Source organism: Oncorhynchus kisutch, linkage group LG5 (genome assembly GCF_002021735.2).
Source record: "Oncorhynchus kisutch isolate 150728-3 linkage group LG5, Okis_V2, whole genome shotgun sequence".
Taxonomy (NCBI): domain Eukaryota; kingdom Metazoa; phylum Chordata; class Actinopteri; order Salmoniformes; family Salmonidae; genus Oncorhynchus; species Oncorhynchus kisutch.
Window position 1 is genome coordinate 42,133,278 of NC_034178.2, and position 15,313 is coordinate 42,148,590.

The following is a 15,313-nucleotide window of genomic DNA, read 5'->3' on the forward strand; positions in this document are numbered from 1 at the left end:
TGCTCCAGAGCGCTCACGACCTCAGACTAGGGCGAAGGTTCACCTTCCAACAGCACAATGACCCAAAGTACACAGCCAAGACAATGCAGGAGTGGCTTCAGGACAAGTCTCTGAATGTCCTTGAGTGGACCAGCCAAAGGCCAGACCTGAACCCAATCGAACATCTCTGGAGAGACCTGAAAAGACCTCCCAACCTGGGAGAAACTCCCCAAAAACAGGTGTGCCAAGCTTGTAGTGTCATACCCAGGAAGGCTCAAGGCTGCAATCACTGCCAAAGGTGCTTCAACAAAGTACTGAGTAAATGGTCTGAATACTTATGTAAATGTGACATTTCAGTTTATATATACAGTGGGGCAAAAAAGTATTTAGTCAGCCACCAATTGTGCAAGTTCTCCCACTTAAAAAGATGAGAGAGGCCTGTAATTTTCATCATAGGTATACTTCAACTATGACAGACAAAATGAGAAGAAAAAAAAACAGAAAATCACATTGTAGGATTTTTAATGAATTTATTTGCAAATTATGGTGGAAAATAAGTATTTGGTCAATAACAAAAGTTTATCTCAATACTTTGTTATATACCCTTTGTTGGCAATGACAGAGGTCAAACGTTTTCTGTAAGTCTTCACAAGGTTTTCACACACTGTTGCTGCTATTTTGGCCCATTCCTCCATGCAGATCTCCTCTAGAGCAGTGATGTTTTGGGGCTGTTGCTGGGTAAACAGACTTTCAACTCCCTCCAAAGATTTTCTATGGGGTTGAGATCTGGAGACTGGCTAGGCCACTCCAGGACCTTGAAATGCTTCTTACGAAGCCACTCCTTCGTTGCCCGGGCGGTGTGTTTGGGATCATTGTCATGCTGAAAGGCCCAGCCACGTTTAATCTTCAATGCCCTTGCTGATGGAAGGAGGTTTTCACTCAAAATCTCACGATATATGGCCCCATTCATTCTTTCCTTTACACGGATCAGTTGTCCTGGTCCCTTTGCAGAAAAACAGCCCCAAAGCATGATGTTTCCACCCCCATGCGTCACAGTAGGTATGGTGTTCTTTGGATGCAACTCAGCTTTCTTTGTCCCCCAACACGACGTGTTGAGTTTTTATCAAAAAGTTATATTTTGGTTTCATCTGACCATATGACATTCTCCCAATCTTCTTCTGGATCATCCAAATGCTCTCTAGCAAACTTCAGATGGGCCTGGACATGTACTGGCTTAAGCAGGGGGACACATCTGGCACTGCAGGATTTAAGTCCCTGGCGGCGTAGTGTGTTACTGATGGTAGGCTTTGTTACTTTGGTCCCAGCTCTCTGCGGGTCATTCACTAGGTCCCCCCGTGTGTTTCTGGGATTTTTGCTCACCGTTCTTGTGATCATTTTGACCCCACGGGGTGAGATCTTGCGTGGAGCCCCAGATCGAGGGAGATGATCAGTGGTCTTGTATGTCTTCCATTTCCTAATAATTGCTACCACAGTTGATTTCTTCAAACCAAGCTGCTTACCTATTACAGATTCAGTCTTCCCAGCCTGGTGCAGGTCTACAATTTTGTTTCTGGTGTCCTTTGACAGCTCTTTGGTCTTGGCCATAGTGGAGTTTGGAGTGTGACTGTTTGAGGTTGTGGACAGGTGTCTTTTATACTGATAACAAGTTCAAACAGGTGCCATTAATACAGGTAACAAGTGGAGGACAGAGGAGCCTCTTAAAGAGGAAGTTACAGGTCTGTGAGAGCCAGAAATCTTGCTTGTTCGTAGGTGACCAAATACTTATTTTCCACCATAATTTGCAAATTAATTAATTAAAAATCCTACAATGTGATTTTCTGGGGTTTTTTTCTCATTTTGTCTGTCATAGTTGAAATGTACCTATGATGAAAATTACAGGCCTCTCTCATCTTTTTAAGTGGGAGAACTTGCACAATTGGTGGCTGGAAAATGAGGGGGAAAAAATATTTAAATACATTTTTAAAATAAGGCGTAACAAAATGTGGAAAAAGTAAAGGGGTCTGAACATACACATTACACACACACGCACAATGACACACTTTTACACTGCTGCTGCTACTCTGTTATATATTTCACTCTCATTATCTATCCTGATGGCTAGTCACTTTACTGTACAATATTTGGTTTCTTGGACTATTCTCTAATTTCAAGGAGAAACAGTAGTGGCTTAGGGGCACTTGGCACCAGTGCCAGCGTGAGTGCCTTTATGTACATATCTACCTCAAATACCTCATACCTCTGCACAATGATCTGGTACTTGTACTCCCTGTACATAGTTCCATTCTCATGTATTTATTGGTATTATTCTTGTGTTACTATTTTATTTGGATTATTATTTTTAAACTCTGCATCGTTGGGAAGGGCTCGTAAGCAAGAGTTTCATGGTAAAACACCAGTTATATTTGGTGCATGTGACAACACCAGTCAAATGTTTGGACACACCTACTCATTCCAGGGTTTTTCTTTATTTTTACTATTTTCTACGTTGTAGAATAATAATGCAGACATCAAAGCTATGAAATAACACATATGGAATCATGTAGTAAAAAAAAAAGTGTTAAACAAATCAAAATATATTTAATATTTGAGATTCTTCAAATTAGCGACCCTTTGCCTTGATGACAGCTTTGCACACTCTTGGCATTCTCTCAACCAGCTTGGGAAGTCACCTGGAATGCATTTAAATTAACAGGTGTGCCTTGTTAAAAGTTCATTTGTGGAATTTCTTTCCTTGATGCATTTGAGCCAGTTGTATTTACAAGATAGGGGTGGTATAGAGAAAATAGCCCTATTTGGTAAAAGAGTCCATATTATGGCAAGAACAGCTCAAATAAGCAAAGAGAAAAGACATTCCGTCATGAAGATCAAATAACTTTGAAAGTGTCTTCAAGTGCAGTTGCAAAAACCATCAAGCGCTATGATGAAACTGGCTCTCATGAGGACCATCACAGGAAAGAAATACGATTTATTTAGAATTCAAGGCACACTTAACAAGCATGGCTACCGCAGTATTCTGCAGCGATACGCCATCCCATCTGGTTTGCGCTTAGTGGGACTATCATTTGTTTTTCAACAGGACAATGACCCAACACACCTCCAGGCTGTGATGCAGGAGAGGCAAGGAGAGTGATGCAGTGCTGCATCAGATGACCTGGCCTCCGCAATCACCCAACCTCAACCCAATTGAGATGGTGTGGGATGAGTTGGACCGCAGAGTGAAAGAAAATCAGCCAACAAGTGCTCAGCATATGTGGAAACTCCTTCAAGACTGTTGGAAAGCATTCCTCATGAAGCTGGTTGAGAGAATGCCAAGAGTGTGCAAAGTCATCAAGGCAAAGGGTGGCTACTAAAACCCTGGAATGAGTTGGTGTGTCCAAACATTTGACTGGTACTGTATGTGTCAATTCAAAGTATATTCCATGTTGGTTCAACGTAATTGTATTTAAATGAAGTGTCAATATGTCTGCAGTACCTCACACTGGGAGCTCTTTCATGTCTGAGCCACAGTCAGGTTCAAAATTATTGGCAGCCTTGATAAAGATGAGCAAAAAATACTGTATAAACTTTATGAAAATTGTAGTGTCTTAACACTTAGTACTTATTTATGTAATAAGAAAGACTCGGAATACAAGCAATTGAACTGGAGCTTCACATTTACTCAAATGAGTTAGTACCAGAATAACATAGAACAACACTGCGCATGACCAAGGGTGCTCCATCCTTAAAGGGGACATCAGTAATTAACAGAACATAACAAAAATAGAGCTCTTTGGCCATGCACACCAGTGTTGAGTGGCCTCAAATAAGGATGCATAAGCAGAAAATTACCCCATACCTATTGTAAAATATGGTGGTGGATCTTTGATGTTATGGGGCTAGTTTGCGTCACTGGTCCTCGAGCCCTTGTTAAAGTCAATGGCATCATGAACTTTACCCAGTACCAGGACAATTTATCCAAAAACCCGGGTGCCTCTGCCAGTAGGCTGAAACTTGGCCGCAAATGGATCTTCCAGCAAGACAATAACCCCAAGCACACGTCAAAATCCACAAGGAAATTGTTCATTGACCACAAAATCAACATATAATGTCCATCTCAGTCTCCGGACTTGAACTCCATTGAAAACCTGTGGTTTGAATTAAAGATGACAGTCCATAATCACAAACAAAGGATATCAAGGATCTGGAATGTTTCTGTATGGAGGAATGGTCTAAGATCCCTACCCAATGTGTTCTTCAACTCATAAAACATTTTAGAAAAAGGCTCAGTGCTGTTATCCTCGCAAAGTGAGGTATTGAAATGTATTGAAAACAGGGGTGTCAATAATTGTAACTATATTTTGAGAGAGAAAAAATTAAGTGTTAAATCAAATCTATGTTTGCAGCCTGCCAGGCATGTCATCATTACGACAACTCAGCTAATGCTACAGCTCTTTCAAATGCACTCATGATAAAATTGGCTGAGATGACAAGAAATGCAGTTGTTTATTTAAGACCTACAGGAAGGTTGAGAGCGAAAATCTGCTGTTTCCATCTCAAGACATCTAATTCTTGCTGATATGTGAAACCCGCCATTATTTACCACCAAGTTTACCAGAAATGGCCACTACCATCAATGCAATTGAGACAAACACATTATGTCTGCACATGTAAAAATGTATTTAAGGCACCACATCTAAGTGTGTGATCCCAGAGAGAAGCCTCTGGCGTTCTGGCAGCTATTGTTCTAATGCTCTGTGATGTCTTCCAGAGGTGGCTGCTTCATACCGGGTGATGAGGGGGATCACTGTGGCATGTGGCAAAGGACAGCTGGCACCAGGACCAGTTTGAACTAGACTGCAGCCTCACTTGGCACACTGTTCCCACATTGAAGCGTGGATGGCGGGCAGGCAGCACCGCTCTGACCTTCTTGCAAGGTCTTGGCCACCGGACCGCTCCATTAGAAGGGAGATTCATGACCCTCTCATTCCTGAGAAGTCCAGCATTTACAGGAACACACATTAGGCCACTCTCTCTGACAGGCTCCTTATGGAAATACCCAGTTAATGGTGCCCTGACCGCAAATGTGAAGAGAGTGACTTCAGGCTTCTCCCATCATTGAGAGGGTGTTTATAGCTCACTCTACTTATGTCTTAGGACACACAAAGGCACCCTCACACGCATTTACTCCAAAGCTTGGAGTAAAAAAACAGCTTTGATCTCAAGGCCATCAGATTGTAAAACAGCCACCACTAGCACAAAGAGGCGGCTGTCTACCTACAGACTTGATATCAATGGCCACTTTAATAAATGAAACACTAGTCACCTTAAAAATGCCACTTCAAGTATCTTTACATATCTTACATTACTCATCTCATATGTACAGTGAGAGAAAAAAAGTATTTGATCCCCTACTGATTTGTACGTTTGCCCACTGACAAATTATCAGTCTATACTTTTAATGGTAGGTTTATTTGAACAGTGAGAGACACAATAACAACAACAAAAATCCAGAAAAACGCATGTCAAAAATGTTATAAATTGATTTTAATTTTAATGAGGGAAATAAGTATTTGACCCCCTCTCAATCAGAAAGATTTCTGGCTCCCAGGTGTCTTTTATACAGGTAACGAGCTGAGATTAGGAGCACACTCTTAAAGGGAGTGCTCCTAACCTCAGTTTGTTTCCTGTATAAAAGACACCTGTCCACAGAAGCAATCAATCAAATCAGATTCCAAACTCTCCACCATGGCCAAGACCAAAGAGCTCTCCAAGGATGTCAGGGACTAGATTGTAGACCTACACAAGGATGGAATGGGCTACAAGACCATCACCAAGCAGCTTGGTGAGAAGGTGACAACAGTTGGTGCGATTATTCGCAAATGGAAGAAACACAAAAGAACTGTCAATCTCCCTCGGCCTTGGGCTCCATGCAAGATCTGACCTCGTGGAGTTGCAATGATCATGAGAATGGTGAGGAATCAGCCCAGAACTACACGGGAGGATATTGTCAATGATCTCAAGGCAGCTGGGACCATAGTCACCAAGAAAACAATTGGTAACACACTACGTCGTGAAGGACTGAAATCCTGCAGCGCCCGCAAGGTCCCCCTGCTCAGGAAAGCACCTATACATGCCCGTCTGAAGTTTGCCAATGAACATCTGAATGATTCAGAGGACAACTGGATGAAGGTGTTGTGGTCAGATGAGACCAAAATGGAGCTCGTTGGCATCAACTCAACTCACCGTGTTTGGAGGAGGAGGAATGCTGCCTATGACCCAAAGAACACCATCCCCCCCATCAAACATGGAGGTGGAAACATTATGCTTTGGGGGTGTTTTTCTGCTAAGGGGACAGGACAACTTCACTGCATCAAAGGGACGATGGACGGGCCATATAACGTCAAATCTTGGGTTAGAACCTCCTTCCCTCAGCCAGGGCATTGAAAATGGGTCGTGGATGGGTACTCCAGCATGACAATGATCCAAAACACACGGCCAAGTCAACAAAGGAGTGGCTCAATAAGAAGCAAATTAAGGTCCTGGAGTGGCCTAGCCAGTCTCCAGACCTTAATCCCATAGAAAATCTGTGGAGGGAGCTGAAGGTTCGAGTTGTCAAACGTCAGCCTCGAAACCTTAACGACTTGGAGAAGATCTGCAAAGAGGAGTGGGACAAAATCCCTCCTGAGATGTGTGCAAACCTGGTGGCCAACTACAAGAAACGTCTGACCTCTGTGATTGCCAACAAGGGTTTTGCCACCAAGTACTAAGTCATGTTTTGCAGAGGGGTCAAATACTTATTTCCCTCATTAAAATGCAAATCAATTTATACAATTTCAGACATGCGGTTTTCTGGTTTTTGTTTTTGTTATTCTGTCTCTAACTGTTCAAATAAACCTACCATTAAAATGATAGAGGGATCATTTCTTTGTCAGTGGGCAAACGTACAAAATCAGCAGGGGATCAAATACTTTTTTCCCTCACTGTATATAAGGTATACTGTATCCCTTTCTATCTATTCTTTACTATCTATTGCATCTTAGCTGCTCTGTCACTGCTCATCCGTATATTTTATACTTATATTTTCTCATCCCATTCCTTTACTAGATTTTGTGTATTAAGTTTTGTTGTGGAATTGTTAGATACTGCTGCACTGTCGAATCTAGAAGCATAAGCATTTCGCTACACTAGCAATAACATCTGCTAACCATGTGTATGTGAGCAATAACATTTGATTTGATTTGATGTTGGTCTTTCTAGTAGCGGAAATGCTGTTATAGTGTAGCATTCTGAATTGTGGACTGTATGACTTCATGATAGAATCAGAGTAGTAGTCATTGACTGTGAGCTCACTTTCCTGCTCCTGGGTCTTGGGAGTTAGTGGTAATAAATGGCGGCAGTGCAGTCTCGATCTAAGGGTACAGAGTGATGGTGTGTGAGTGAGTTAGATGTACTGTGGGTCAGTTTAGGGAAAGTCAGCAGAAGCCTGGTGGTGGCAGGGTATAATCTGGCAGCTGATGTAACATTACAGCTCCTTTGTGATTTGCTATTCTTTTTCATGCACCATAAATATTATGAGATCACAGTATATTATTATGACAGTGTAATTAGAACATACATGTGCAGTTGAACAAAAATGCAGTGGTAACAAGTGTGACAGAGTAAACACATAAAACACACATTTACTAGGGTAAGCATTACACTCATGCACACACACACACAGATGGTCAAAAATGGTGTCAGCTTTCACAGTGGAGTCTCCAGAAATAGCCCCCACCAATCAGGGATGACTTTAGTAGGCACACAAAAGCCCATGCTAATCTTTCAATTTCATTGAAGGACGAAACAATTTCAAAAGGAAACCAGACAAAGAGAAATGTCAGAGGGAGTAGCAAAAGGTAAAACTGAGACACGGGGACAGCGCTAGTGACATGACCAAGAACAGGACAATGGGAAGGACAACAATGAGTTTGAGGCAGTGAGTGGTGGAGTGTATGGCTGTGACAGCAAACAGTAGAAGCTACTGTACTGTGGGTCCTCAGCTCTCCCTCCATGGCTTGTGGAGGGCCCTTGCCAATCCTGAAGTTCATTAGACTGCTGTCAAGCTTGGCTGGGTCTATATGAAGAACATTCTCATCAAAGCATCAGGCACATGCATGGTTAGGAAGATGCTATATGCACAATTATAGAACAGAACTGATTGATACACTCAGAGAAAATAAATCTAAAACATATGAAGAACCAACTGGAACATAACAGGAGCAAGATTTCTTTATTAACACATTCCATAGCTATTTGTATGCAATTTACCTCCCTTTTTAACCACTAGTTGTTGCTTATTGGGGATATGCATAAGTGATTGCTTTATCCCTCAGGTTGCAGCTGTCAGACTGCATGTACTGAAATCACAGAGCTCTCCCCCCTTCTAAAGATAACCAGTTCTTTACTAAATTGTACCAATACAAAAAAAAGTTATTTTGTGAGTCGGTTTGCTCCATAACACCCATGACTACATTCATTAACCTTTTCTGTATGTTCCAAAGTCAGAAATGTTGTTGGAAACTTTTTTAAATAAATGCAACATAATAATGTACATGTATTGATTCCATAGGCTACTATCAGAAAGAAGCTCAGACACAGGCATTTTGGTATTAATGACAGGCTAAATGCAAACCCCCAACTATCCACAGTGCATAAAACTCTTACACGCAAACAGCATGAAATTCAAGCAAAATACTTAACATACAAAACAATACATTACAAAGGTGGGCCTAACGCAATGTCATTATTGCACCATGATAAACTGGTGCCATAACCAGCCAACCATTTCACACTAATAGGCTAATGCAAATGCTATGAGGGCAGGAGGGCATATTGGTCTGCCCTGGCTGCTAATCCAGGAGTAAATCATCTGGGGCCTGGCACTAGCTGGACGAGAAAACTATGAATGTTTGATTCTATTTACTGAACTGACATGGTAGTATAAAAAGGCAGGCTCCTGACTTAGGCACTTGCTGTAGGGCACTTCATCAACTCACCCCTGGCTCAGCAACTGGCTCCCTAGAGATGTATGACCTGGTTGACAGTCATGGATGGAGAGATTTATGAACCAGGCTCAGGGGCCACATAGACACCCTCTTTAACTAGCAGTGTAAATAAGAGGCATGTCCTGTTGCAGCTAACCACATGAGTTGATGGGTTTACAGATTTCATCCACCATGCTCTCACCATTCTAACTTTGGAGGATTCACGTGGTCTTGAGTGCATTAAAATGTGCAGGCCTATTAGTTTTGTTTCACAGTCATATTCTGTGAAAGACTAACACAGCAGTAGTCCTGCATGGCTCAGTTGGCAGAGCATGGTGCTTGCAAAACCAGGGTTGTGGGTTTGAATCCCACAGTGAACCAGTATAAAACTGGATGCATTCACTACTGTAAATCGCTCTGGATGAGGGTATCTGCTGAATAACTCAAATGTGCAGTAACAAAGACACCATTGTGGAAAATGGCATGTGCAATTAACTAGCATGATGGATGTGTGGAGAGTATCAACCCATTGTGCTGGTTGACAGCCACAATCAGTTTGATTACACTTGACTTATCAACAGGACAGTTGCCCTAACCAGTGTTTTCCTGGTACACGTGGGTTCAGTCACAGCCTAGCACATTTGTGGCCACTATCGAATCAATTGGACAAGAGCTTCAAAACAATTGGGACACAGCTGTTCAATTTTGATGATGGTGCATCACCAGGGAGAGTTGGACAGTCTATGGACATTCATTTAGTAATAACGTATACCTTTTATTCAGTTGTCACAACATGTGAGGTGAAACTTCTGACCTCAAATGGAAACACAAATATATTATATTGTTGCCTAACAGCAAAATAAAAGGGCGCACCCTCAAAACAGCACAAATAAAACGGTGTGCATGTGCCTAATTCTAATAAGAAAAATGTAGGATATATGCTGATCGCAATCAAAGTCAAATGGAGATCGGTGGCCTAACATCTGAGCTTTTAATAAAAATAAATCTCGAGAATGCACGGATTGTAGGCTGTCCCCCTTTTCTCGGACCGGCTCATTTCAGTACCACAGATGGTGGCTTTTCATTCGTCTATCTATATCATATTTGAAGATGACACAGTGGCGACAAGTGCGGACATGTGCCCCTGAGGAAAACAACGGGTTGTGCAAAAATTGAAACGCTTACTGCACCCCACCCCTCTTGCCTCCTATAACGTATAGTACGACAAGCCCTTTTCCCGCATTCAACTAGGCGTAGCAGCGCAAAATATCTGACGGGCAGAAACTCCCCCCACCTTACTTCACTCGCTCACCTGGTATTTCGTCTTCAAAATCCATGTCCTCTTGTCCCTCGTCTTCATTGCTTAACGACCCAGGCATCTTTATCGCATACCAAAAAACCTCTTGCCTGAGAATTAACTGAAAGTTAACCCTCAAAAGGCCACTGTTCACCTCGTATTGCCTCCCCGAAAATAATTATTTGGGTCTTGTGTAAATAAAATGTATATCTGTATATTTTCAAGAATGATGACTTCCCTCTTTTTGTAGGAAAACATGTATTTCCTTTTACACTCTTCTCTATCCAAGTCCTCCAGTCTGAAAATACGAAAGAGACAAAACTGGAACACACATGCCCAGATTGTGACGTCTGGTCTGTTGCCATGACAATCCATCCCATAATTTTCACCACAACTAGTTAAGTCATGCTCCCCTAGTTACCACTTTTACTAGTCGTATGCAGTGCTGCAGGTAGCAAAGTCAATGTGTGCATCTCTCCCCGTCTGTCTCTTTGCCCGTTTTCCCAAGCAAGTCTGTAAGAAATTGAGGTTACACCAGGATATGGGGACAAAACTTCACTCAATCCCCTCCTGAGCCCCCACTTCGCATTTCGTCTGAAATGGATTTGATGCAGTGTAATGTATCCAGTTGTAAGACCATCTAAATCCAACTTGGTTTGAATAATCGACAAATTTGCGTATTTTAATGAAACGTGGGCTATTATGACAATTGCAAGAATCATAAAGCCAAGCTAATATATCTATTGGCATTATTAAACTTGAGGCAATGTGGGTAATTCGTCTTTAAACTTTAAAATATAGGATGCAAATAGCTCGCTGACACAAGGGCAACGATAATATGTTTGTGTGTATTGCATGCGGCGCATGTTGAACAGTCAATGTTCCAAAGTAATATTCTACAGAGAATGTATTCGTTCCTGAAATTATTGCAACCTACACTAAACTTGTTTGAATTGGCAATTTCAAATATATTATACATTTTGTTCGAGCAATTATTTAGTCAAGGTATACATGCATTCAACAAACTTACTTGCTTTTTCACCTACACAAAATTGCAAGTACGCAGTCAGTGCTGTGTTGATTGCTTAGAACAGTTGTCAAGGTTACGCTGCAACCTGAACTCAGGGGTAGACATAACATAGTCAATTTTAATCAGGAAACCACAATTATTATGAAATATTACGATTTGTATTGGTATTTATTAACTTGTGGATGTCCATCATCCACTTTCGTATGATATGTTAATTTATTTTATTTTTGAGGGGGTGGATCAGCTTTAATATTGAGGATAGATTGTTGCTTCCATCAATGTAATTGTCTGCATCATTTCCAATCCCTCATATATGTTTTTGGTAAATATATCTATCTATATATAGATATAGATATAGATATATATATATATATGTGTATGTATGTGTATATATATATACACATAGATATATATATATATGTATGTATGTGTATATATATATATATACACATACATTCACATACCCAAATTTCTATATATATATATAGGAAACAGGTACAAAAGTATCTATATCCACAGTAAAACGAAAACTATATCGACATAAGCTGAAAGGCCGCTCAGCAAGGAAGAAGCCACTGCTCCACAACCGCCAGTTTGCAACTGCACATGGGGACAAAGATCGTTCTTTTTGGAGAAATGTCCTCTGGTCCTATGAAACAAAAATAGAACTGTTTGGCCATAATGACCATCGCTATGTTTGGAGGAAAAAGGGGGAGGCTTGCAAGCTGAAGAACACCATTCCAACCGTGAAGCACGGGAGTGGCAGCATCATGTTGTGGGGGTGCTTTGCTGCAGGAGGGACTGGTGCACTTCACAAAATAGATGGCTATAAAAATTATGTGGATATATTGAAGCAACATCTCAAGACATCAGTCAGGAAGTTAAAGCTTGGTCGCAAATGGGTCTTCCAAATGGACAATGACCCCAAGCATACTTCCAAAGTTGTGGCAAAATGGCTTAAGGACAACAAAGTCAAGGTATTGGAGTGGCCATCACAAAGCCCTGACCTCAAACCTATAGAACATTTGTGGGCAGAACTGAAAAAGTATGTGAGAACAAGGAGGCCTACAAGCCTGACTCAGTTACACCAGCTCTGTCAGGAGGAGTGGGCCAAAATTCACCCAACTTATTGTGGGAAGCTTGTAGAAGGCTACCTGAAATGTTTGACCCAAGTTAAACAATTTAAAGGCAATGATACCAAATACTAATTGAGTGTATGTAAACTTCTGACCCATTGGGAATGTGATGAAAGAAATAAAAGCTGAAAGAAATCATTCTCTCTACTATTATTCTGACATTTCAGATTCTTAAAATAAAGTGGTGATCCTAACTGACCTAAAACAGGGAATTTTTAAAAGGATTAAAAGTCAGGAATTGTGAAAAACTGAGTTTAAATGTATTTGGCTAAGGTGTATGTAAACTTTCGACTTCAACTGTATATAAACATATATATATATATATACAGTGGGGCAAAAAAGTATTTAGTCAGCCACCAATTGTGCAAGTTCTCCCACTTAAAAAGATGAGAGAGGCCTGTAATTTTCATCATAGGTACACTTCAACTATGCCAGACAAAATGAGAGAGAAAAAATCCAGAAAATCACATTGTAGGATTTTTTATGAATTTATTTGCAAATGATGGTGGAAAATAAGTATTTGGTCAATAACAAAAGTTTATTTCCACCTGTCTATTCCATTTGCACAACAGCATGTGAAATGTATTGTCAATCAGTGTTGCTTCCTAAGTGGACAGTTTGATTTCACAGAAATGTGATTGACTTGGAGTTACATTGTGTTGTTTAAGTGTTCCCTTTATTTTTTGAGCAGTGTATATACACACACACATATATATATATATATATATATGTGGAAGTAGAAGCCAAAGTGTTATTGTTTATTAGTTTAATCCAATTGGGGGAGGGGGGTAGAGTTTGCGGGCATAAAAAAGGAAGGTATATATATTTTTAAAGTGTATGTGTATATATATATATATATATATATATATATATATATATATATATATATATATATATATATACACACATACACTTTAAAAAATATATATACACACATACACTTTAAAAAAATATATACCTTCCTTTTTTATGCCCGCAAACTCTACCCCCCTCCCCCAATTGGATTAAACTAATAAACAATAACACTTTGGCTTCTACTTCCAGTTTATACATACTATACACAATTTACAGACACAATCCATTTTACAATAGTTATATTTTGTTTGTTTTTAGTACTGGCCTTCCTCTATTTCTGATGTCCATCCAGTTTGATTTCTCCTTCGTATGATATGTTACCAATTACAATTAGTCTCTTACTGAGTAAACACCTTCATAATATTGAGTTCACTCCAACGCTTCCCACAGTTGTGTCAAGTTGGCTGGATGTCCTTTGGACCATTCTACACACAGAAAACTGCTAAGCATGAAAAACCCAGTAGTGTTGCAGTTCTTGACACAAACCGGTGCACCCGACACCTACTACCATACTGTTTCATATTATTCTGTATGTAAATCTGAGACACTCCATTTAGTATGATACTTTACCTCGCGTATAGTATATAGTATGTATTAATTTGTGGATGTCTATCAACCATTTTGTGTGATCTGTTACAAATTACAACTCATACGTTACGAATTGCAATTCCAACAATATGTTAAGAATTCGCATACATGTACAATATGAAACGAATTACCAAAATGTATGATTTGTTAGGAATTCCAATTTGTTGTGGATAATGCTATCATTAGCTAGCTGGCTAATGTTAGCTAGACTAGGCATTAGGGTTAAGGTTAGGAGTTAGGTTAAAGGGTTTAAGGTTAGATTTAGCTAAAATGCCAAGTAGTTGCAAAGTAGCTAACAAGTAGTACGTCGTTGAAAAGTTGCTAAAATGCTCGATGTCTTGATGAGATTTGAACATGCAACCTAGGGTTGCTAGGCATTTGTGTTATATGCCCGCTCACCTATCCACCCCAGACTAACCACCCTCCTTTAGTTTTTGTCTTAAGTAACCTTCTGTTTTATTTAACCACACCAAATGTAACATATTATACTAATTCCAGTGTCTTGGATTTACTTTTACTATGTTATGTCTAGTCTATGAGACCAGGCTGGAATGGCACACACAATCCATGTCTCAATTGTTTCAAGGATTTAAAAAAATATATCCTTCTTTAAGCGGTCTTCTCCCCTTCATCTCGATTGAAGAGGATTTAACAGGTGACATCAATAGGGGATCAAAACTCTTACTGGGATTCACCTGGTCAGTCTGTCATGGAAAGAGCAGGTGTCCTTAATGTTTTGTACAGTTAGTGTATGTTACGAATTGCAATTCCTACTGAAAGAGAGCTACTGACACCGCCCCCAGATAGAGGAGAATAAAGCAGCCAAAGAGTGAACACACACAGGGAACTTTATTCACATACAGGAGACGATGAATATGGGGATGCATATGAGAATGTACATGGGGATGGTTCTGTAGGAAAGGTAATGGTTCTGTAATGGATTGAAACCGAGGTAATGAATACACACATACTGAATGAATATACCAGGGCACAAATCAAGATACAGAATAGAGCAGTAATAAATGTCAAAGGACTGTGTAGATTGTATATGCTATCTGCAGAGTATTATACAACACAGTAAACACAGAGGGGCAACATAAAATACACAATAGTAGTAACCAACTATGAAGAACAATATACAAATATCACACAACTCACTTTGGGCACCCATCCCATCTCACAAGTTCAGAGATATGAATGAGTCCAGTTGTTGATGGGCAGAGACAGAGATTTTGCTCTCTGCCACTGCTTTAGGGAGACTGGAGGTATTGTGTGACCTGTATAGTCAACCTAGTAACCTACCTAGCAACCTAGTAACCTACCTAGCAACCTATCAGGGCACAGGCCACAAAGGTCAGAAAGCGTTTGAGAGGCAGGTTTATGGTATCCCGTAGTGCAGCTAAGG

The 15,313-nt window shown here is 40.3% G+C and overlaps 1 protein-coding gene across 5 annotated transcripts in view; it reads right to left on the minus strand.

Moving 5' to 3' along the window:
• chd5 (chromodomain helicase DNA binding protein 5) overlaps window positions 1-10,814 on the minus strand; it is a 37,939-nt gene extending 27,125 nt beyond the window's left edge. For 3 of the 5 annotated variants that reach the window (XM_031825096.1, XM_031825099.1, XM_031825098.1), the window contains exon 1: window positions 10,315-10,813. In XM_031825096.1, the coding sequence (XP_031680956.1) occupies window positions 10,315-10,381 (67 nt within the window). In that variant the 5' untranslated portion in view covers window positions 10,382-10,813. Of the gene's footprint in view, window positions 1-10,314 lie in introns of all 5 variants that reach the window. The other 2 variants (XM_031825097.1, XM_031825095.1) reach the window with 1 other exon arrangement.
• Between the last annotated feature and the right edge of the window lie 4,499 nt (window positions 10,815-15,313).